The 23,736-nt window shown below is 41.1% G+C and overlaps 1 protein-coding gene across 5 annotated transcripts in view; it reads left to right on the forward strand.

The window, feature by feature from the left end:
* The window catches only part of LOC134392268 (sodium channel protein type 1 subunit alpha), a 114,683-nt gene that overhangs the window by 50,315 nt on the left and 40,632 nt on the right, over window positions 1-23,736 (forward strand). For 2 of the 5 annotated variants that reach the window (XM_063116436.1, XM_063116438.1), the window contains exons 1-6: window positions 14,670-14,789; window positions 15,687-15,815; window positions 16,689-16,780; window positions 18,026-18,298; window positions 22,752-22,815; window positions 23,522-23,663. In XM_063116436.1, coding sequence (XP_062972506.1) covers window positions 14,710-14,789; window positions 15,687-15,815; window positions 16,689-16,780; window positions 18,026-18,298; window positions 22,752-22,815; window positions 23,522-23,663 — 780 coding nt within the window. In that variant the 5' untranslated portion in view covers window positions 14,670-14,709. Of the gene's footprint in view, window positions 1-5,941; window positions 6,258-9,710; window positions 9,830-14,669; window positions 14,790-15,686; window positions 15,816-16,688; window positions 16,781-16,878; window positions 16,971-18,025; window positions 18,299-22,751; window positions 22,816-23,521; window positions 23,664-23,736 lie in introns of those variants that run through there. The other 3 variants (XM_063116435.1, XM_063116437.1, XM_063116439.1) reach the window with 2 other exon arrangements.

Genomic DNA, 23,736 nt, shown 5'->3' on the forward strand with positions numbered 1-23,736 from the left:
GCCATTAATGCAGCAGTGGAAAGTGTGCAATTTCAGCAGCGAGGGCGAAGAGCCACCGATCATTCATCCAGCCAAGCCGAGTTGAGCCTCAGAGGAAGCTTACACGGTCCGATGAGTGGGGTCGGGCTGCACAGATGGGGTGGACGCAGGTGAGTTTGCCTACCCCTAGTTGGGGCTCAGACCCTACCTCTGCCCTATATTCAATTTTTTAGGGAGCTTACTTGTCCTTTGTCACTAGCCATAGGACATGTCTACACCAGCCCTATATCCCAGGATCGTCCCGAGATCGTTCCTCTGCATCCAAAATGCCACACAGGGGATCCCGGGAGCAGGCAGGGATGATCCCTCCATTTTCCTGGGATAACCCTTAGGTGTAGAAAGGGCCATAGTCTCCGATGGCAGCCATTTTTGGTTTCTCAAATCGCCACATGTGCACAGGAGACCAAAATGGTTGCCTACCTCTGTTCTGTGACACCCATTCCGCCCTCTCCCCCAAGCATAGATTATCACTGACTTTAAACCGTCTGCATAGGGCTTAAGATAGCCCTCCCAAATTACTTAACACCTATGTTGTATTATTTGCCAAGTCTGCAAATAACTCATGCAAGCACAGAACCACTAACCTAATCAGATTGCCACCTGCTTATTTCCCTTATGCACAGCTGGGCTCAAATCTGCATGTTAATTTAAGTCTGTTGGTTATTGTTTGAAACACTGTAGTTGCCTTCCAGAAATCCCCTGGGATACCTGAATGGAAGCTTTCTCCTCTAAAGGAAGACTACAGGGCTTGTGTTTTAAAGTGAGCTGCAGTTTGGGAATCACCTGCTTAGGTATCTCCAGTAGGAGATACTGTGAGAGACTTATTTTTGCTCTTTAGGCTGAAAAGGTGCCTCTTCCATCTTAAAATCACATACCTTGATAACAGCTGTGTAGCAGAGATGCAATATAGGTAGGGTACTGAGGGCAGTCTCCACTCTGTATTTTCTAGACGTGTAGTCAGCCTTCAGGAACATAAGAGTCCTGCTGGATCACACAGACAAAAGGCCTATCAAGTAACATCCTGTTTCCTACAGTGGCAAATCAGATGCCTCAAGGAAAGCCCACAAGCAGGACATGAATGCCGTAGTCCTCTCCTGCTTTTGCTCCCCAGCAGGTGGTGTAAATATAGGGTGACCATATGAAAAGGAGAACCGGGCTCCTGCAGCTTTAGCTGTTGTGATGAAGAAGGAATTTCACCAGGAGCTGCATGCCTACAAATGACACCTGCTGAAATTCCCTTTTCTATGCAACTGTAAAAGATACAGGAGTCCTGTCCTCCTTTTCATATGGTCACCCTATGTAAATAGGCCTCCCACCTCTGATCTTAGAGTTAGTATCTATAGCCACCGTGACTAGCAGTCATTGATAACCTCTTTGTCCATGAGTTTCTGTAATCCCTGCCCTCACTCCTCGGATTTGAAATGGTGCCTCTTGGTCATTATATATACTTCTCATGCAGAAGGCAACAGCCCCTGCAATAAATAAATAAATGTTGCGACCCTATGTACATCTTGTACTCTTCCAGCTAGCTTCTAACAGAGGGATGGAGGCGAGAGCAATACATTGGCTAAAATCACGGCCGGGCTTGCAGAAACTGTAGTGTGGCGGGCCCTTCACTTTAAATTTCCCTCAGTGCCCCAGCCTGTTACCCTCTAGATGTTATAGACTACAACTCCCATTAGCCCCAGCCTGCATGGTGAGTGATCAGGTGTGGTAGGAGTTGTAGTCCAAAACATCAGAAGTTGTGAGAAATTTAAAATGGTGAGAGGTTTCCAAAAACCCAGTCACACTGCACGGACCCACAGCCAGCACCAGCTAAAGGCCTTCCTGGGCTCCTGACAGCTGCCCAAAGGAAGCCAAGTGCTGGTGCTGGCCCTAGAACACTGTTTCTTTGCTTATATTCTACATGCCCCAACTGATGGTTCTTTCTTTCATTCTGCTTTTCCTAGATAAGTCTTCTTGTTTTAAGAATCCCCTTCAGCTTTGCCTGACCTAAGCCCACAGAAGCCTCTCTCTTAGCTCTGTGTCATTTGGACAGTCATCTCTGTAAGAAATGGAGAAAATTGCAAGGCTGTACTAAGCTGGCAAAGTGTTGTGCAGGCTTTGGGCAAGCTTCGGCATCCACCATGTGACCTTCCTTACCTGTCTGGGTTGAAATATGCTGTATGGCAATGTTGGCAAAACCCTGGGTTTTAATGCCAGTGAGAAAACTAGCACTCTACTCTTGCAGGCCTCAACACCTGCAGTGGGTGTTGTTGTTTTTAATCTGGAAGAGCAATGATGCATAAACTGAGAATTATCTCAAGCTTCCTCTGACCCTGAACACTCCATACAATGTATAAAGTGTAGTACTGTTAGGGGTGTTGTGGGCCTTTTCCTGTCTTGCCCAACCTCACCAGCTTTAATTTAGCGAGCTTTAATGGACCATAGCTCAGTGGTAGAGCACCCACTTTGCATGTAGAAGGTCCCAGGTTCTATCCATGGCATCAGAAAGGCAAAGCTGGAAAAATTCCTGCCTGAAACCCCAGGGAGTCACTGCCAGTCAGTGTTGACAATATTGGGCTAGATGGAGCAATTGCCTGACTCAGTATAAGGCAACTTCCTTTGTTCCTATGTTGGCTGTGGCTGATGGGAGTTGAAGCCCAAACGTCTAGAGGGCACCAAGTTCAGGAAGTCTGATCCAGAATATTGTCTCCCTATAGTCTGGCTGTTCCTTCAGCATTCAGGTGCTTTGGATGTTTTCCTCTTTCCCAGAACCTGACAGTGTCTCTGTTCAGCATCGCCATTTCTGCCACAGTCATCAGCATCATTCTCCCTCTCCCCTCCCCACCCCAGCTCCTTTTGGGGCTATTGTCTGTTGCAATAGTGTGAACAGGAGCAAGAATAACATAGCTGTGCAGCAGCTTGCTGTTTCTTATAAGAGCAATACTTGGAAGAAATGTCACATCCATCCAATAGAAGTGCTGGCCCAGGCTTTCGTGCAACAATAAGGCTCTGTTCAGAAGACACTTTAAACCACAACTTTAACAATGGTGAATAAGACTTTTTGCCTTATTCACCATGGTGAATAAGACTTTTTGCCTGATTCACCATGGTGAAAGCCATGGTTTAAGGTATCTTCTGAACAGGGCCTAAGTGTCAAGAGATGATGATGATGATGATGATGATGATGATGATGATGTATTGTGAATTAAGAATTCCAGGATAACCAAGTCATTCTCATTCTCAGTGAATGCTTGCAAGTCTAAGAGTTAAACTGTATTATTTTTAAGACAGCTCATGTTAAATTTGATTTTTCAAAACAGTATTGCAGGTCATAATTCATTCTTTGACACGTGGCCAACAGTAATGGTATGTCCTATTATAGGCCCACATGCATGCATTATGTATGAATTTCTAAAATTAATTATAAACGTAACTGGGACGGTGCAAAACTCCTAAACCAATGATATGGTACCATCAACTATTACTCTGTGATTGTGAAAATTTAGGTAATCTTGCAGATATTTATGATAAGTTATATTTATGGATTCCACCTGGCTTGCAATGACATCTAAAAATTTGAAGTGAAACACCCTTCATGTTCCCTTAAATGTCGATTCAGATATCAACGCTGAAGTATATTGAGATTCATCCATTTAACAGATGTGGTCAAGGGAGACCTTTGGAATTCAGGGTTGTTTTTGTTCTTTACTCTTCGTGTGCATTAAGGATCCATTAGCTGTTTTTGCAGTGTAGGGCTTTTCCTGCTGCCATTAAGCGGAATCTTTTTACCCTCTCCTCAAACACTTGGAACTGAGAGAGACTTTCAAAGGTTCCCTGCAGTTGTTGTTGTTTTTCTAGTTGTTTTGTTGTTGTTTTCAATCTGCCATCAAATAACATTTTCAGAACCCAAGGAGGTCAGTTTTCTATTCCCCTCCCCTTTTTTTCTACATTCCACCATCTATTGCTTTTTTTTAAAAAAAATCTCTTACATAATTCTGAAAGTTGTTGCTACTGTTTTTTATTATTATTATTCTCTTTTCTTTTCCTCTCTCTCTCTCCTTTCTCCTCCTTTCCCCCCACCTCTAGGGTGACCCTATGAAAAGGAGGACAGGGCTCCTGTATCTTTTAACAGTTACATAGAAAAGGGAATTTCAGCAGGTGTCATTTGTATATATGGAGAACCTGGTGAAATTCCCTCTTCATCACCACAGTTAAAGCTGCAGGAGCTCTACTAGAGTGATCAGATTTAAAAGAGGGCAGGGCATCTGCAGCTTTAACTGTTGTGATGAACAGCAAATTTCACCAGGTTCCCCATATATACAAATGACACCTGCTGAAATTTCCTTTTCTATGCAACTGTTAAAGATACAGGAGCCCTGTCCTCCTTTTCATAGGGTCACCCTACCCACCACCTTTCCCTGCTCTGCAATATTTTCTCCCGGCATCTTTTTTACGCCTTCAAAATGAATCCGTGCTCTCTTCCTGTGGCCCATGCTTCTCCTTCAGTAGCACTTCTCTGCTCTGCTTATCTGTCTCCCTTCTTATCAGATCGTGCTTTTGCACTTCTCCGCCATTCTCCATCTCTTTCTTTGTCCGGTGTATTGGGCCTGGCACTAACAATCACAGCCCTCCTTCACGGCAGCCTGCCAATGGGTGGAGACTGCAGACACATCGCTTTAGTCTTTAAGAAGGGAGGCGGGGGGAATGTGCTGTACTCTCTGCCCAAATACACATTTGAAAACTATGCCTGCAAAAATCACAAAGCCATTCAGCAGCATAAAAGATGCACCATAAGCAATTTTCTGGAGCGCTTGGTAGTTTCCACCCAGCCCTTGTTGCCATGCTGAGTTTTGGCTGTACACTGTATTTATGACAATATTGTATCCTTCTGTTCTTAAGTGTACTTCCATAATAGTATATTAAATCCACTAAAAGCAATGAAGAGCATATGTTACTTCGTACAACTCTATTGAGCATATGTGCTCAGGAAAGAGCAAGAGCCAGATTTTGGGGTTGTATTGGGGTTAGTGAAAATGTGCTTCCACCTCCCTTGCAGCTATCTGCTGTTTGTTTGGTTTTGTTTATTTCCCCGGCCCCACTGTCTGCATGTTATAGAGGATTGTGCAGTTTCTAGGTTTTGCTCTGACCTGATTTTGAAAATATCATCAGAGAATGAATCCAGCTGAAATCAAGTGCAAAGAGCAGTTGCTGAATTAGACCCTTTTTGTAATTAACCAGTGTGTTCCCCTAGGATTCTATACTATGATTTTTTTTTTATTTTTCAGAGTTAATAAAATACTACTTGTATAAAAGGCTGGGTCTGTATGCCCTCTGATAACAGAAAATCAGTTTGCTTACAGCTTTAAAAATGATTAAACTGCTAGCACAATGGACCAGTGTTTTGACCTATGTAGCTGTCTCATTGAAAAGCAAATAGTTTCATATTTTAAGATATAATCTGCTGTTCACTGCTGCTGGGCAATCTCCATACATTCCAGTGGGTTTCTAAGAGAAACTAATGGTAGGGTTCCTATGTCTTTTGACGGCTACAAAACAAATAGAAATTCAGCAATTGATGCTTTCCCCATCACTGGATCTGAATGCTAGGAAAAGCTACCTGATCAATTTTGGCTGGTCATGCCACCATTGAAGATATAGAACCCCTGCCAGGAAAAAAATAGCTAATAATCCCAACCGCAGACAATTCCCACCAAAAGAAATGGAGGCTGCACAGCAATAATGCCTGCTGGTGGATTGTGTCTATGAGTCTTTTTAATGTCTTCAGTTTAGTGTTTTAACATTGTAGTAATTTATTTGCATATTTTATGTTAACATAATGAGGAAGCAATTCAATGTTTCTTCATTCCTTAGTCATGTTTTATTTCTCTCTCTCTTTATCTCTCCCTCTGACTCTCAGTACTTCCTTATGCAGGAGAATAACTGGTAATTAAAATGTGCAGGATGAAAAGATGGAGCAGCCAGTGCTTGTACCACCAGGACCTGACAGCTTCCACTACTTCACTAGAGAGTCTCTTGCAGCTATTGAACAACGCATTGCTGCAGAAAAGGCTAAGCAGCCCAAAGACCATAAAGACGTCGACGATGAAAATGGCCCAAAGCCAAGTAGTGACTTGGAGGCTGGCAAATCACTGCCATTTATTTATGGAGACATACCTCCTGGAATGGTGGCTACTCCCTTGGAAGACCTGGACCCATTTTATGTTAATAAAAAAGTGAGTGTTTCATATCAAGCACTTTACTTTGTCACTTTCCTGTTGCAGTGCTGCTTTGGTATCCCTTCTCTCTTATGTTTTTGCAGTCAGGTATGCAACCTGCATTTTGCAGAAGCTTCCTTTTGAGATCTCTGTTACCTGTGATCTACCAGGTTTGAAAATGAGTATTTCTGGGTAAGAATTGGTTACACTGTATAGATGTCTTTAATTATTCTTTGCGGGAAATTGATGGCTAACAAATCACTGAAAATGTGTACGCCAAAAGTGACTTCTATTTTCCTCTCTGAGAAAGTTCTCAAGCAAAAAAGAAAAACTGTGTGATTCTAACGCTAAATGAGAAAAATTCATTGTGTCTGAATCTTAAAGTTATCAACTGTTTTACATTAGGGAACTTGTACATGACATACTTTGCGACTGTTTGCATGACATGACCACCCATGGTGAGGCTGTGGTGTGTGTGGCTTCCATTTTGAGTATGCGACCCCTACTTGGGAATTGTTGTTCATGTGAACCAGGCAAGTGTGGCTATGCGAGGGTTAAACAATCCTCACATAATTTATGGTCTTTTTAAAATTATGCAGGTGTTTTTTTAACCCTCATATAACTCACACTTGTCAGCTTCGCACAATATGACAACCCCCAAGCGTGGCTTGCATATGGAACTCGACATCCACAGCGTGTTGTTCAAACCTGGTCTTGGTCTTGAAGTTGCGTCTGAACTGATTTACTAACGTTAGAGGAAAAATGATTTCCCATGTTGCCTCTTCTATAAGAGCCAATCATTTTGGTGGCTTGATGTATGTGAGCTGGGTTGTGCTTGTGGTGATTGCTTCTCCACAAACTCAATGTGCAACCAACCCACATTTACTGCACCAACACTGACTTCTTCCATCCTCTTAACAGGTCTTATTTTTACCTGCACATTGTGGTTGAGGAGAAGCAGTCTTATGATGAATGCTTGACAACAAGCATGGTTCAGATTCACCTAACTCACCTGCATCTAGTTAGTTGTATGGATTGGTGCTAACACAGATCTATGTCATTTCACAGTTGTTTGTTGTAAATCCCTGGAAATGTCCAGGAGACTGATGAATGGCTGCCTCTGGAGTTTAATATCTCATTATACCAAGGACGTTTCTGATTGGCAGTGTACCTACTTTATATAATTTGTGATGCACCTGGCAGAGAGAAAAGCACTGTTCTATAGACCAGATAATGCCATTAACTTCTCTTCCATGGTGTTTAGTTTTTGTTTTCAAAGTTTCTGATATTGTTGTTCACCCGGACAGCTGAATTGTTTACTGACAAGAGTTCTTCTGTATAACAACGGATGTTTCAGTGGTTTGGTTATTGTTGACCCAGGAGGTTCAGCTGCTTGGGCTAGGCCAAGGATATGCAACCTTTTTGGGCCTTGGGCACATTTGGCTGTTTGTTGTGGGAACCACCACAAAATGGCTGCTATGGGAGGCAAAAGCAAGTGACCTGCCCAAAAGACTGCATACAAGGCAGAGGTGGGGTCTGAGCCCCACCATATTAAACAACTGTTTTGAACCCACAGTTTTCATTACCAACTGAAACCTATTTCACAGCAATCCCAGCTGCTGGTAAGACAATGTATTAATTAAAAAGAACATGAGACAGCTAGTTCACCTTGCTGGACAAAAAGCAAGGTGACTGAAAGCTTATTGGAGCCTACAAGCACCACGTTGCCTACCCATGTAATAGACTTAGTAGCTAGTAAACAAGCTGATACAGCCTCAATGTTTGTTTTTGTATTATCTCTTTGATTGACATTGGTTCTTATGTCTAGTTCTTGTCCTCCATCAAATGCCCTTCTTTTCATCGCCCTCCTCTGATCATATCACCTGACATCCTGGAACCAGATGATAGTTGACCACCAGCTTTATCGGCAGCAACCCTGTCCATTTAGCTTTTGCTTCCCACTATCTCAGAGCCGTTCCCCAGAGATGGTGTGTGTCCAATTACTTTCCAATATCCACACAGGATTCTGCTCTTGAAAAGTTTGAGAGATATGACCAGGAAAAGATCTGCAACGCCAAAATAGCAAAGCCTTCACACAAAGTCGTCCCCTGTATAGAGCAACACATAAGATATATGAATGTCGGTTTGTGTTGGGCTATTTATACAATAAGTGGAGTTTATTATTTAAATTTATAATCTACCAATGATTAAACACACGACTCCGACAAATACAATAAAAACATTTTATTGAAATACAAAAATCAAGCAGAAAAAAGCAGAGCAAATAAAATCATCAAAATAAAATAAATGATCAAAAGCAACAACAGTGGGAGATTAGAATCGGACTAGGAGGCCAAGGTAACAACAAGGTATTTGCCAGAATGAGAGCTTGTTGGGCCTCACTAGGAAGGGCATACCAGAGCCTGGGGCATTCACTAAGAAGGCCCTCTTTCATGTCACTTCCCGATGCCTCTCCTGCAGGTATCCAGGCAGAATCATATAGGACAAAGCAGTCCTTTAGATAAACTGGTCCCCAGGGGTTGTCATAGGCAAATTCTGCTTTGATTGATTTGGAGTCGTCTCAGTATTTAATGAGCTTTCTCAGCCAGTATTCACAACAAGCTCTGGGTGAAGGACAACCACATCCACATAAAACATTTGCAAGAAACAAGTGAATTAACCGAAATTGAGAAGATATTCATCAAAGCGAAAGGCAGGTTGAGCAGGTGGTTTGGTCAAGTAATTTACAGCACTCAAGAAGCATCCTTAAAATAAGGAGCCAGGTTCTGTCCACGCAGCTAGAAAACAGTTGGTTTGGGGCACCTGATCTGTTGAATGCTGACTGCAGATGCGTCAAATCTCATCTGATAATTTAACCAGGAGGAATGGCACTTGTTTTGTAATACAGCCGAACACTACAAATTCCCATATTAAGTTAGATATTTACGAATTTCAGGGCTTTTACTGGTTGTATCCAGGAGCAACAGCTGCAGCAAGGTATCCCCTGAATTAAGTACTCCTTTACTATAATTGCTGTTGTCAGATCTCCTAAGTAAATTTCACAAAAGAAAGAGTTCTACTAGTTGGAAAGAAGCAAAATATTTGAATTTGGGGAGGAAGGGTGAGGGATGCATTACTTGTTTACCAATGCCTCTTTTTACTCTTTGAAACACCAAAGGATGTAAGTAAATATGTACAAGTGTAACTAAATATGTTCATATTGTCATCACTATGAAGGTACACATGTATTCTCATGTTGATATGCAAGAACCTCTTTGAAGCAAATGATGCTTCCTTATAATGGCAATACGGTACTCTTTATCAGGTAAGTAATAACAATAAGGCTTTTTACTAGATAGGATGCTTGTAGAATGACTGCATTTTCATCACTGAAAGAAAGTTAATAAGGAAAAATGAATGTGGAACTGCATGTGTTTCAATTGCTTTCACGTGTTCCTTTTTTTCTTCCAGACTTTTATAGTATTGAATAGAGGGAAGGCAATTTTCCGATTCAGTGCCACCCCTGCCCTTTACATTTTAAGTCCTTTCAGCATTCTTAGAAAAATAGCTATTAAGATTTTGGTACATTCATATCCTTTTCAAGTGGCTTCTTTGAGACAGTTTTGTTTTCTTAAGATAGCAATTTACAAACACGTTTTGCTCAATTAACTTCTGGTGTTTAATATTCCTTATTTTACAATATTACGTCTAAGAGTAAGATGTTTCAAAACATTATTATTATTATTATTATTATTATTATTATTATTATTATTATTATTATACTTTCTGGAACCAGCTTCCTACAAAATTTCCCAAATGTGTGAATAACCCTGCCAGAGAAATCTATTCATTTGGACCCAGATTTATACATATGCAACTGGGCTGGTAGAGATAGACTTCCCCTCCAGCCCCTGAAAATGCTACATGAAGGTACAGGGGACCTTCTGAATGGAGTGAGCTGTAGCATTCGGAAGAAGAGGGGGATCCCGGAAAATCAGGCAGAGGCACCTTCTACGAAGGGAACCCTTCCATCTATGGAAGGCAGATCTTGGATCCAGCTGATTGAATAGATTTGTTTAAATCAATGCATCTTAATTCTAAATAGAAATGTATAGCATTTCTCTGTTAACCATTGATTATTTAATTTCCATAGCTGGGAATATATACCTAGCTCCAACATAAGCAGATACCACTGTACTCATTGTCAGTTGCAGCTCTTTGGATGGGCTTTGAGAAAGGTACACTTGTATTCAAATATATATGGCTGTGAATTACTGATCTGCAATGATAAAATAAATGTATATAAAATTGTGTCTTTTTATATATTTTGTAAGCCACTTTGAATGTCTACCTTTCTTGGAGAGGATAGTAGGGTATATATTTCTTCATCGCAACAGTTAAAGCTGCAAGAGCCATGCCCTCTTGACCAGATACAACTGTTAAAGTTACAGGAGCCTTGTCTTCCTTTCCATATGGTCACCCTGTGGTCTGACTATATTAATATCTTAAATCCTACGCTTTATCTACTAACTACTATAGTATATCATTGGCAAATCAGAGCTGATGCACAAGTAACAGCTGCCGTGATGACACTGCATTAAGGTTGCTCTCCTGTGTACACTTACTTGGGAGTAAGCTCCATTGAATTCAGTGTGGACTTCCTTCTTAGTAAAAATGCATATGACTGTACTATAAAACAGTTATGACTGGCAGTTGTCTCCACACACTAAGCAATAATTTGCAGCAGATTTCCATAGGGATGGTGTAATTTGCTCCACACAGCCACAGGCCTTTCTCCTTCCAATGGAGAAAGTCGCCTGAAGTCAAACTCAAACAAACAGTGAGCCACTGCATGTGGTAGTCTATGTGGTGTGAATGGCTGTCCTCACAGAGGCCTTAGCTAGACCAGGCTATATCCCGGGGTGATAACCGGGATTGTCCCTGTGCATCCAGATGATGCACAGGGGATCCTGCGATCAGGCAGGGATCAACCCTTTCTGGCCCCGGGATATAGCCCTACAATTTGGTCCTGTTTTTCCTACGGTCTCAGGCTGAGCTCGGGACCGCGGAAGGTGTGGCCCGTTTCCGCAGCTTGACCCCACTATGTGCAATGTGCACAGGGCGCAGCGCACCTCAGGGGTAGGGGGAGCGGGGAAATCTTTTTTTTTCTAAAAAAAAGAAACCTTACCTTGAGTCGCTCATGCACTGCCGGCCCTTTAAAAATAAAAAAAATGGTGGGCGCAACACCTCTCTTCTTGATGTCGCCGTGCCTTACGTGTAAACAGAGGTGAGATCTCATGTTATTCACAACACGAGGTCTCCCCTCCTCTCCCCCGGACTTTACGGTAGGTCTAGCTAAGGCCAGAGACAGCTGCTCCCTAAAATGATTTACTGTGGCCTCCATGTGTTGCCCCCGTGTGTGGTCTTGATCTCAATTTCTATAAGAAAGAGCCAGGCAAATGACATAAGGTAAAATAATTTCTGATAATAGCAATTGAATATTTTAATCCTTTCCAGTCCTTTTCTATACTGTATATTCTGGCATCTTTTTCAAGTGCTTATGTCTGAATGGTGTGAATGACATTAGCAAGAACCAACTTTTGATGATACCTGGTAAACTAAACGTTGCTGGATTGTTTTTACTAGTTTTCTTTTCTTCTGTAAAAGGCAAGACTGACTACCTTTGCCGATTTCACTTAAGAAAAAAAGTTGTTTCATGGTTTCAGTAGCAGTTTTATGTTTGAATTGAAACTAATTTGGAAAACAGTGGTTTGAACTGAAATCTGAATTGTGATGGTTGCATTTGTAAAAACAAAACAAAACAAAGTAATTGCAGAAACAAATCAGAGATATATTAACATGAAAATCAGATTTCACAGTCTGAAAACTGGATTTTGCATATTGCATCCAAATTTTGGATCCCTAGAAAAAGATGGCTTGGACTCTTATTTATGAAATGGAACACACACACACACCTTTCTCAGTGCAGCCTCTTGCATCATTTAAGGATCTAGTCCTTAGGGATTAGGGGCCCTCCAGAATACTATGAGATGGGGCACAAGGAAGCTGTGCCAGTGGGAAGAAGAATCCATGTAAATCAGGGGACCTCCCTTGCACAAGCAGAACTGCCTTCTACTTGCACAATGGTGCCTTTCAGTTCAAGCCAAAGCATTGGATTCAGGACTGCCTTCTATTGACAGAAAGTCCCTCTGCCTGATTTTCAGGGATTCCACCCCCCTTTCTACTGCACTAGGTCATCCATTCAGCAGGTTCCCCAATCCTCTGTGTAGCATTTTCAAGGCCAGGAGGGGCTAGGGACATTGACTTCCACCAGCCCAGTTGCAAGTGCCTAAATGTGGATCCAACCCAATCCAGATGTGCAGCACAATCCCACCCTGTTCTATGCAGCTTACTTCCAGCTGAGTGTTCTTAAGACTGCAGTATGCAGAAACATTTGAATTCCTATGAATTAATCAGTGTTTGTGAATAATAGATTGAAACGTAGCAGAATTGATATTTTTTATGTCTGTATCCGTGCTAAACTATGCCAAACCTAGTATTGAATTCAACCAACTCTACATTATTTTTTTCTGTCTCACTGTTTTCAGTGGGGCACTTATGCATCAGCTTTGAGTTTTTCCCTCTTCGTTAACTCTTTTGCTGAATGCAATGCAGCTTTAACCATGGTTACCTCTGGCAGAATCACACTATGGCCTTAGCTAGACCGGGCGAAATCCCGGGGCGAACCCAGGGATCGTCCCTGTGCATCCACATGATGCACAGGGGATCCCGGGATCAGGGAGGGATCATCCCTCCCTTGCCCTGGGATCTCGCCCTCTGCTTTGGGCCCACATTTTCCACAGTCTTGGACTGAGCCCGAGACTGCAGAATGTGTGGCCCGTTGCCGCGGTTTGACCCAGCTCCGCACGATTCCTCGCACACACCCATCAGGTTGGGTGGGGGGAGTGGGGAAATTAAATGATTAAAAAAAAAAAGGACCTACCTTTGCACACAACCATTTGTGCCCTCCTGTTTCTTTAAAAATAAAAAAAATGGCGGGCACAACGCCTCTCTTCCTGAGGCCGTCATGCCTCACATGTAAACGGAGGAGGGATCTCGTGTTAATCACAACATGAGATCTTTCCTCCTCTGTCACGGACTATAAGGTAGGTCTAGTTAAGGCCAGAAAAACATTCAGATCAAGATTGTACATTTTACATTTGTTGACAAAAATATCCCTCTAAAAAAGCCCATAGTCACATTTATGACACATATTTCCAAGTATGTAGTAGTGGCATGTAGTTGTTATTCAAAGAAATCGTTCTGTGTTGTATGTATAGGGTGACCATATGAAAAGGAGGACAGGCCTCCTGTATCTTTAACAGTTGTACTGAAAAGGGAATTTCTGCAGGTGTCATTTGTATATATGGAGAACCTGGTGAAATTTCCTCTTCATCACAACAGTTAAGCTGCAGGTGCCCTGCCCTCTTTTGAATCTGGTCACTCTAATATAGCTCCTGCAGCTTTAACTGTGGTGATGAAGAGGAAATTTCACCAGGTTCTCCATATATACAAATGACACCTGCTGAAATTCCCTTTTCTATGCAACTGTTAAAGATACAGGAGGCCTGTCCTCCTTTTCATATGGTCACCCTAGTTAATATGACCAAAATGCAGTTAGGAAGAAACATATGTTAGTAGGGTTGAATAAGGTAAACTTGGTTTGGAAATTCAAAGTTTGTGGTGCCATCATGTGGCCATCTTTTGTGTTGTGTGTGGATACACAATTCACTTTTAGTATTAATTGAAGTTGGAAAGGTTGTAGCTTGAACCATAAAAAATCTAAGTGTTGGCAATTACACTCCTGCCCTTGCTGACACTTATACTTCTCAAGTTTGTAACATTACACATCCACACGTAGACTGGAGCTTTTGCTTAAATAGCTTGCACCAGCTTTGCAGGGCCCAGAGCTTTTTCTTTCAAATTACAGTGCTATTTAATATGGTGTTGAATGTGCTTATTTTCCTGTTATTAGAAAGCTGTACTGGGTGAATTTATATTCAATTCAACTGTTCCGGGTTTTTTATGTTGTCTGTAACAGTTAATTAATTGCATTACTTGCAGGTTTTCAAAAAACAAAACCAATTTTCAGGGCTCATTTTTCGTTACTTTTTTAGACATCATCTGTATGGGATCTAAAATGATTTTATCAAAGTAACAGTGACTTGAATAACAGTATTTGGTGTAAAAGATATGTGTCTTTTCTTTCATCTAACTCACATATTTTTACCAGCATTTACAATGGTCCTGGATTTCTAATAACAATATGTTGTCCCAGAGATGTATTTATATTAACAGATGTATTTATATAATGAAAAGAGAACATCCCATTAATGCTGTGTTTTGTTTATTAGTAATTCTACAATTTCCTTCTGTGTGTTCCTTAATGATATAATCTACATTATTCAGCATGCTCATTATGTGCACTATTTTGACCAACTGCGTATTTATGACCCTAAGTAATCCTCCTGAATGGACAAAGAATGTAGAGTAAGTTGGACATTATTCTTAAATTAAATGTTTGAATGTATTTTTTATGGAATTAATTCTATTAGAGCAGATAGATAGATAGAAGTCAACTGTAGAGCATGGCTGGGATCCATTGAGCCCCCATGAACACAGACCTTTGTGCACTCAATTAAGATTTCCCTTTTTATTCCAGTGCCAGATTACAAACTGCCTTTGGAAGCAGTGGATAAGGGGGTGGAGGGAAATTACCTTTTCTTAAAGCACTAAAACTCAGGAACCGCAAAATGAATTTGACTGCCAAGGGTTCAGGACGGACAAAAGGAAGCACTTCTTCACACAACCTATAACTAAATCAACACCACAAGATGTGGTGATGGGATTAGGTCAATGCATGGAGGATAAATCTATCTAGATGCTGTAGATTCTTCAGACATTATCCTTTGGTATCTAAATTTCATGTTCAAAAACAGTGTGCCTCTCTCAGGGAATAAAGAAAGGGTGGCCATCACCTTTGTGCCCTATTTATGATCTTTCGGAGATATCTGGCTGGCCACTCTTGGAAAACAAATGCTGGACTAGATGGTGCCTAGGCCTCCTTCCTATATATATTGCACTGGCTGCAGTGTATCTTGTGCCTGTGGGATCACATGGCCATTGGTGGGTAGCCCATGATATAGCTCTGCAAACCAACCTCATTATGGTAGATGGAATGTGCAGCATGGGCTTCTCCCACATTGCTCCAGGTTTTCCCATTACTCCAGTAATATGGGAAGGAGTCAAACAGCAAAAGCTCCCACACAGAGGGACATGGGTGAGATGCAGTAAGGCTATTCTTCTTGTGATAACTTTTTTAAAAATATTCTCAGGGGGTGGGGATTAAACTACCCTGCTAATTAATATTTTGTTTATTTCAATCAGGTATACATTCACAGGAATATATACATTTGAATCACTTATAAAAATTATTGCAAGGGGCTTTTGTATAGACGGTTTCACCTTCCTCCGAGATCCCTGGAATTGGCTTGATTTCACCGTCATTACATTTGCGTAAGTTTTACATTCCTTTTGCCCCGCCCTGCCTCCTTTTAATTGCATAGGTTAATTTAATAGCATGCAAGACTATGAAGTTTGTTATAATAAGTATGTGATTTTATCAATTAAGAGTCAGAGAATATAGATTCTTCAGTAATGATTGAATATGATTATTTAATGATTGATACATGCTAGTATATTTATACCACACTCTATCAGGAAATTGAGCTCTCTCTATTATCTTATTTTCTGCTGTAAACATACATCACCTCTGCTCAAAATCCAGTTGGACTTGTAGAAAATAAAGCACAGTGGATAAGGGACTCTTTTGCTGTCTTGTTGATGCTTGTAGCAATATGTACACAGCCAATCAAGATGTTAGGGAGTTTATGCGGAGGAACCCTAATAATTGCTTGACTTTATTCATTCTTGCCTGACTTTATTATGATGGTGGAATTGTTTTGTTTGTTTCTTTGTAAAGCCATATATGGTGCACTAATAGTAAAGTAACTGGTAAAGTAACTTGTGGTGTGGAATGCATGGTACACTAATAGGTGTACAGTTACTGACAAAGAAGCTAATTCCAGGTCTTGCACTTCCCACCTCCTACCAGAAGAGGAACCATCTTCCCTAATTAAGTTACTTTAATTAGGAAGTTATTAGACTTTCACAGTAAAATCACTCTGGTTTGTTTTGTCCTACAACATTTAAATGTAAACTGATCACCGTTGAAAGATCTTAATGAAAGGCAAACTGCAGTGAAAGGTAAACATCTGAGTGTTGCTATTTAATTTACCACTAAAGTTACCCAAGGGGTCTTGATAAAGACCCCAAATAAGTAGCATAAAGTCTGCCTCAATTCTGAATAACTGTGATTTAATTCTACAGGTATATAACAGAATTTGTAAACCTAGGCAATGTTTCAGCTCTTCGAACTTTCAGAGTATTGAGAGCTTTGAAAACTATTTCTGTAATCCCAGGTAAGAAGTAAGTGGTGTAAGGTGTTAGGTCCCTTGTTCCTCCCAACTGTTCCTTTTTATCCTGTCATTGTGTTTGTGTGTGAACTCCCCTATTACAGATATGTGACAGAGTTTGTGGACCTGGGCAATGTCTCAGCGTTGAGAACATTCAGAGTTCTCCGAGCATTGAAAACAATATCAGTCATCCCAGGTGAGAGCTAGGTTAAACACAGAGGCTGACTCTCAGACTCCATGGAAATTCAAACCACATTTCTTCACCATAAGCCTTGTTGCTTGCTCACTCATTTAAAAACACAAAGAAGAAAAAGCAGGAATCATGTTTTGAGAGAAATGAACATTGTGATCCTTTGCTTTTTTGCCATTTGCTTGTTTACTTTTGAAATCAGCCTTTGCGTTTAACACATTGTTGCATGAGATATTGCAGTACACAGCCTGTGTGATTTGCATCATATAATGTCAAGCTTTGAGGTCCAGCTGAAACGTGACTTCTTTTTACCCACATGTTTTTTTCCTGCGTGATGTAAAACTATATTTGTTCTTGGTATTTTTTGATGGAGACTTAATATCTGAATTGCTATTGAACATATTGAAATATCTGGATTACTATTGAATATAAAACAGTAAGATAATAAAGAATAGCATGGGCATTGCATGGGAAATTTATTATCTTTCCAAACCACACGCAGTTTCTTAGCAATAAGTCCTAGTAGCGTCACTCACTCTTTCCCTATCAATGTGTTTTAAAAGTGATGCCAGCGGAGGCTTGGGTTAAGAGGTGTTGGCATTTTTTAAAAAAATAATAATCTCACACCTTTAACTTTTCAATCCCTAACCCTAAACATCTTACGTGGGAGCAAGTTGCACTGATTTCAGTGGTACTTTCTTCTGTGTAACATGTTTAGGCTTGGTGTGATAGGAAGATTTCCACAAGGTGGAGTTAATGAAAAGCATGAAAACAGAATCACTTGTTTTAGCCTTAAAACAAGCTTTTTTTTTTTTAACTAAGCGCAGTACATTTTCATTCACAAGCTCAATGAACATAAACTTCCAGTGACTCATCTTCACAGATACATCTTCACAAATGATAGAACCATTTAGAAAGTAATTTCACAGAATATCAGTGCCATTTCTTTGGGCTTCTGCATGAGGTTGTTGTTGTTGTAGTAGTTTTAATGTTACTGGGGCGCAGCGTATTTGAAAAAAATTGTATTTGTCAGTGTTCTAACTCTGCCCTTCTGCTTGCAGGCCTGAAGACAATTGTGGGAGCCCTCATTCAGTCTGTGAAGAAGCTGTCAGATGTAATGATTCTGACTGTGTTTTGTCTGAGTGTATTTGCTCTAATAGGGCTCCAGCTGTTCATGGGCAACTTGAGGCATAAATGCTTATACTGGAATCCGGAGAATTCTACAGATTCAAATGATACTTACCTATTTAATTTCACATTGGGAGAAAATAGTACATTTAATAGTACATTTAATGGTACCCAATTTGACTGGAACGAGTACATAGGGGATCCAAGTAAGAATGCAATTTATATATCTATATAATAATTAACAAAATGGCAGTGTGCAATATTAAATAAGCATGTCTCAGAGTTATTGAAAGTATCCCTGATCCAAGGAGGTGGGAGCTACTGAAACCCTATCAGTTTAATGCTTTTCTAACCATTTTTCAGTTGGACTACTTGGATAGATGTGGCTGACTTAATTATGCCTCTGCGGAAACCTTTGAGGGCTGCCTCACTGAGTTGAATTTATTCATTTTGTTTATTTTCTAAAGTTGTATACTACCCTTCAAAGGTATTTATCCAGGGTAGTTTGAAATACAATATTTACACAATTGAATCAACCCAAGTAACAAAACCGAGTGGAAAACTGCCTTTACCAGTACTTAAAATATCAACTTAAAGAGCAATCCTGTGACCCCAGATAGTGTCTGAGGGGCCATAGGATGTTGCAGAGCTCCGACAGCAGAGGAGGAGAACTGATTATGGATCTTACTTTATTTTATTTATTTATTCCATTTATATCCCGCTTTTTCTCTCTCCAACGAACCCAAGGCAACACACACCATCCTCCTCCTCTCCATGTTCTCCTCACAACAACAACCCTGTGAGGTAGGCTGCGCTGAGAGTCTGTGACTAGCCCAAAATCACTCAGTGGGTTTCCATGGCCAAGTGGGGACTAGAACCCGGATCTCCCGACTCCCAGTCCAACGCTTTAGCTACTACACCACACTTCCTCCTGCATTGCCACTCTGTGGTGGCTTCCTCTTCTGATAGCAGTGTCATGACCTTGGAGGCGGAAAGAGGGGGGGGCAGTGGGCTGGTTGGGGAGAAGAGAGGCTATGGATCTGCTGGATCCACACGCCTCTCCGTTCCCATCTGCAGCCAGGCAGATGAGTAAGATGGGCTCAGAGGCTCATCTGGCTCAAAATCCTTTATTGGAGGAACAGGCGGCAAAAATACCTCCGTCTTTCCTCCCACTTGCTCTTGTCAGCAGGGCTCCACCTTTGGATCCTTCCATCTAACATCAGCCTTGTAGGTCAGCACTATTAATAAAATACCTGAGAAAATAAAAATATCTTAACCTGACACTTAAAAGAAAATAAGGAAGGTACCAGGCAGCCTTCTTTGAGGAGAATGTTCCACAACCAGCGCACCACCAGTGGGAAAATCCCTTTCCTTTGTTGCCACCATCCTGCTCTCTGAGGGTGGAGGATCTCCACATTCAGTGGGTTGATATGGGAGAAGGGGGTCATTAAGGTACTGAGTCCCAAAAGAACGTAGAAAAGAAGAGCACTTCTGTAAGTCCACCCCCAGTTTCTTAGCATTACGTTTCAATCTCTTATTTACATTTTCACAATCAATGCATTTCTTCACCACTGACATTGTGGTCTGATTAATTTTCATTAGTCAGTCTTTGACCTATAGCATTGGCCAGTCTATGACTCTGGGAACTGCACGATAAAATGGACCATTGTCAGAAGTAGGACTTGTTACATCAAGTGTTGGGATTTCCATGCGATGGGGATACTTCCATCATGCAGTTCTGGTTTTTGCTCTTGGTCTTTCTTGTTTCACTTGCAGGGAACCATCTACCATCACAACAGTTTAAGTCACAGAGTCTCTATTTTAAAATACTTGTCTGTGACACCATGAAATTTGCAGAGCACTGAAGGGCATGCCCTTGAGGAATTGTTGAGAATGGTTCCAGCTTACATTTCCTAAAGGGATCAATAGTCTGATCATTTCTGGGAACGTGTTAGTCACATTTTGTAATGACATAGTTGTTCAAGCTGCAGAGGGTGGGGGTTAAGCTACCAGCCTGTTCATACTAGTTAATGTTGTGAAGAAGAGAGATGTTTTAATATCTTGTTTGGGGTTTTGAGAGAGAGAGAGAGAAATAATGCCCTCTCAACTACTTACCTGGGAGTAAGACCCCTTGGAACTCATTTGCTTTCTTCTGAATAGGCATGTATACCATTACACTGTTAGGGTGTTTTCACACTTGTCAGGTTACTGCAACCTTATATAGTTTAATAAAAAATCTTGTCTACACAGTGCCACCACTGCTGAAGTAGATTAGGAGGCAGGCTCGGATTTGGTCAATAAACTGAAAGCATTTCTTGCCATGTGGCTTTGTGCATGATTACATGCAAATCTGCCTCAATCTGGTCAGCCAATAAAGTGTCAGCTATTCCACGTGTCATGAAGATAATTTTATACACTTCCTCAGCCAGAGGGAGAGACAGAGAGGGATGGAAATTCTCTGCCCCAATGTGGTCAGTCAATAGATTTGCTCAATATAAATGATACGCTTACAATAACATGTCAGGTATTCAACATGCAGGTGAGTTTATCTCTTGATGTATGAGTAGATAATTTGCAAACATGTAGGGAAGATATTTTTATAACTTCATCAACCAGAGAGAGGGAGAAACAGAGAGGAGGAGGGGGGGATTCTCTTTTCTTTGTTCCTGCCTGCACACATCCTCTTTCTCACACATACTGGGGGTGGTGAGGAAGTAGTACAGTGCTTAAAGCAGAGGTGAATATCTTGTGGCCCTCCAGATGCTGTTGGATTGCAACTCATCATCCCTCACTTATGAGAGTTGCAGTCCAAAAATATCTGGAGGGCCTCAACGTTGCCCACCCTGGATTAGAGTGTCAGACTAGAACTGGGGAGACCCAGATTTAGATGCCCATTCAGTTATAAAGCTTTCTGTGTTCCCCTGGGCCCCTCCCCATCCCTCAGCCCAACCTATCTCACTGGCTTGTTTTCAGCATAAAATGGGGCAGGGGACGCTTCCTTGGAGAAAAGATGTGGCAGAAATCTAATAAGTAAAATAAAAATAGGTATCATTTGCCAAAAAGAGATGAAATCCTCCCCAGTCAGCCTATTGTAAACTGCCCAGAGAGCCTTGGCTGTTGGGCAGTGTAAATATGTAATAAATAAATACATATAGGGAGTGGAAGCTGGTTTCATGCATATATGCATGCACGCACATTCTCTCTCTCTCACACACACAGGTTGTTGTGTTTTTAAATGTAGATTTTTTTCTGCCTTGTGCTATCATGACATGTATATACAGATGCATTGACTGAGTTGTCAAATTGATCTAGGACAAATAGGAAACCTCTAAAGTACAATAGTTGGGAAGGGGCAGAATGTTAGGGGTGCCCGTGCTCCGTTGGCCTACTGTAAACATGGACACACCTACATGTACCTGTAACTATGTTCAACACGCACACAGGTGCCACACACACACTTTTGCGAGTATACTCACATTATGCACTACAAACCAATACAGGCACTGTTGATGAAGGGGATGAGGCAGAGGGAGCAAAGTCCTTTACCTTCCCCCTCTACATACACCCTACACATCTCCTTGCCCATATGATACCTCTCCTACCTTTTTCTGTTCTTCTCCCCCACAATTCCACCTGTTTCCCTCATATTCTCAAGAGATGGGCAGCAGAATGAAAGACAGCAGGTGAAGCCGCCAACGATCTCAGAATTGGCTGCAGGCGCTAAATTCCATCCAACTTCCCATAATTCAGCACTTGACAAATGATGCCTAAGCATCTACTGGGGAGTCTGGGGGAATCAGTTTGGCCTCCCCACTATAGTTCCACAAAGGCAGGAGATCGCTGTCATGTGCATATTCCTTCTCCTGACTTACCCAGTATTCCAGATTTGATCCTCTGCCATCTGGCTGAGTTCAGAAACTGGAAATAGGTGTTGTTGACTCACTTGTAGCAGAGTACTTCTCAGCACAATTAGTGTGGTATTTTTGTCCATTTCAGTATACTCATAGCTACAGAGGCGACAAAGGGAGGTCAGAGGTCAGAATGACACAGCCCATGTATCATAAATAAATACAGCATACTTGGTTTGGTTAGGATGAATCATCCAGCCTCAAAGAAAAAAACTTTGTACAATTGCATTCAACACAAATATATTATTACTCTTCCATAGTAATAATATATTTCTACAAAGGGTTGGTAATTTTCTAGGCGATTTCATTCTTGACAATGCCCCTTTCCATTTCCAAAAAAGAAAATTAATTATCAATTTAGGAGCAACATACCAGTCCTTTTACTGGTCACATTGCTTTTCTACACAAGGTATTTATTTTGTGTTTGTCATTCCCTAATCACCATTGTTTACACATGCTTTAGACAATGTCATGACCCTCCAGTTTCACTTATGCCTCTAACCTGCACTTTTGACAAGGTTTTTTTTTAGGGCAGGATGAGGTATTTAACTGTGAAAGAAAAAGAAGTGCAATTTCCTCTTGTATATTTGCATTATTCAACTATACCACAATTTGGACAGATTATCCACCATCCCCCTAATTTTTTGCATGAGAATTGTTGGTAGAATTGTTTAATGGCAGGAACAGGTTCATTACACAACAGTTTTATTATTATTTTCTTCTGATGTTTTCAAAATATTTTTTCACACAGGTCATTTTTACACTTTGGAAGGACAAAATGATGCTTTGCTTTGTGGCAACAGTTCCGACGCAGGGTAAGATCGTCTTCCATCAAGATCCTCTCTATTTAAAGAAATAAAATAAAACAGCAGGAACAAGTTTGGATCCACCATACTTTATATAATTGATTCAAATAACATGTGTTCTACTTGAGAAATGGGTTTGATCAGCTCTGATTTAGGCTTATTTTTAAAAAATAATTTAATTGTAATTGACTAAACATGTTGAATTGAAAATGCATAGCAGGAGACAAAAAGGGGGGGAAAGAAATCTAGAATTACAGTACATCTTATCTTACTAGAGCAGCCAGTTCTCAGCCTGAATTGGCCTGGGTTAAGGATGAGGATGAAGCAGCAGACAGTTGAGGGTCCCAAAGGATGGAGACAGAGGCCATTTCTACACCTGCCTTTTTCCCAGGGATCGTCCCGGGATCATCCCAGTGCATGCAAATGACACACAGGGGATCCTGGGAGCAGGCAGGGACAATCCCTCCATTTTCCTGGGATAATCCTTAGGTGTAGAAAGGGCCAGAGAGAGGAAAGGAGGAGGGAGAGATGAGCAGAAACAAAATGCAAGAGCGTTGGGATAAAGCCAACTGGAAAAGGATGTTAGATCTGGCACACCACTACTCACTCAGTTAGCTATACATGTATCCACTGTGTCGTAGGTATTTCACTAGCATTAATTAATAGTTGGTTGTTTTTCAGTCTAACCCCTCTCTCTGTGTCTCTCTCTTTTTAGTCAATGTCCAGAAGGATATGTATGTATAAAGGCTGGTAGAAACCCAAACTATGGCTATACAAGCTTTGATACATTTAGCTGGGCCTTCTTGTCACTCTTTCGATTGATGACTCAGGACTACTGGGAAAATCTTTATCAGCTGGTGAGCAGCAACCATATGTGTAGCAAAAACTTAAGTATACTGGTGCTATCAAAACAAAAGCTGTACATTTATT

Source organism: Elgaria multicarinata, chromosome 2 (assembly GCF_023053635.1).
Source record: "Elgaria multicarinata webbii isolate HBS135686 ecotype San Diego chromosome 2, rElgMul1.1.pri, whole genome shotgun sequence".
Taxonomy (NCBI): domain Eukaryota; kingdom Metazoa; phylum Chordata; class Lepidosauria; order Squamata; family Anguidae; genus Elgaria; species Elgaria multicarinata.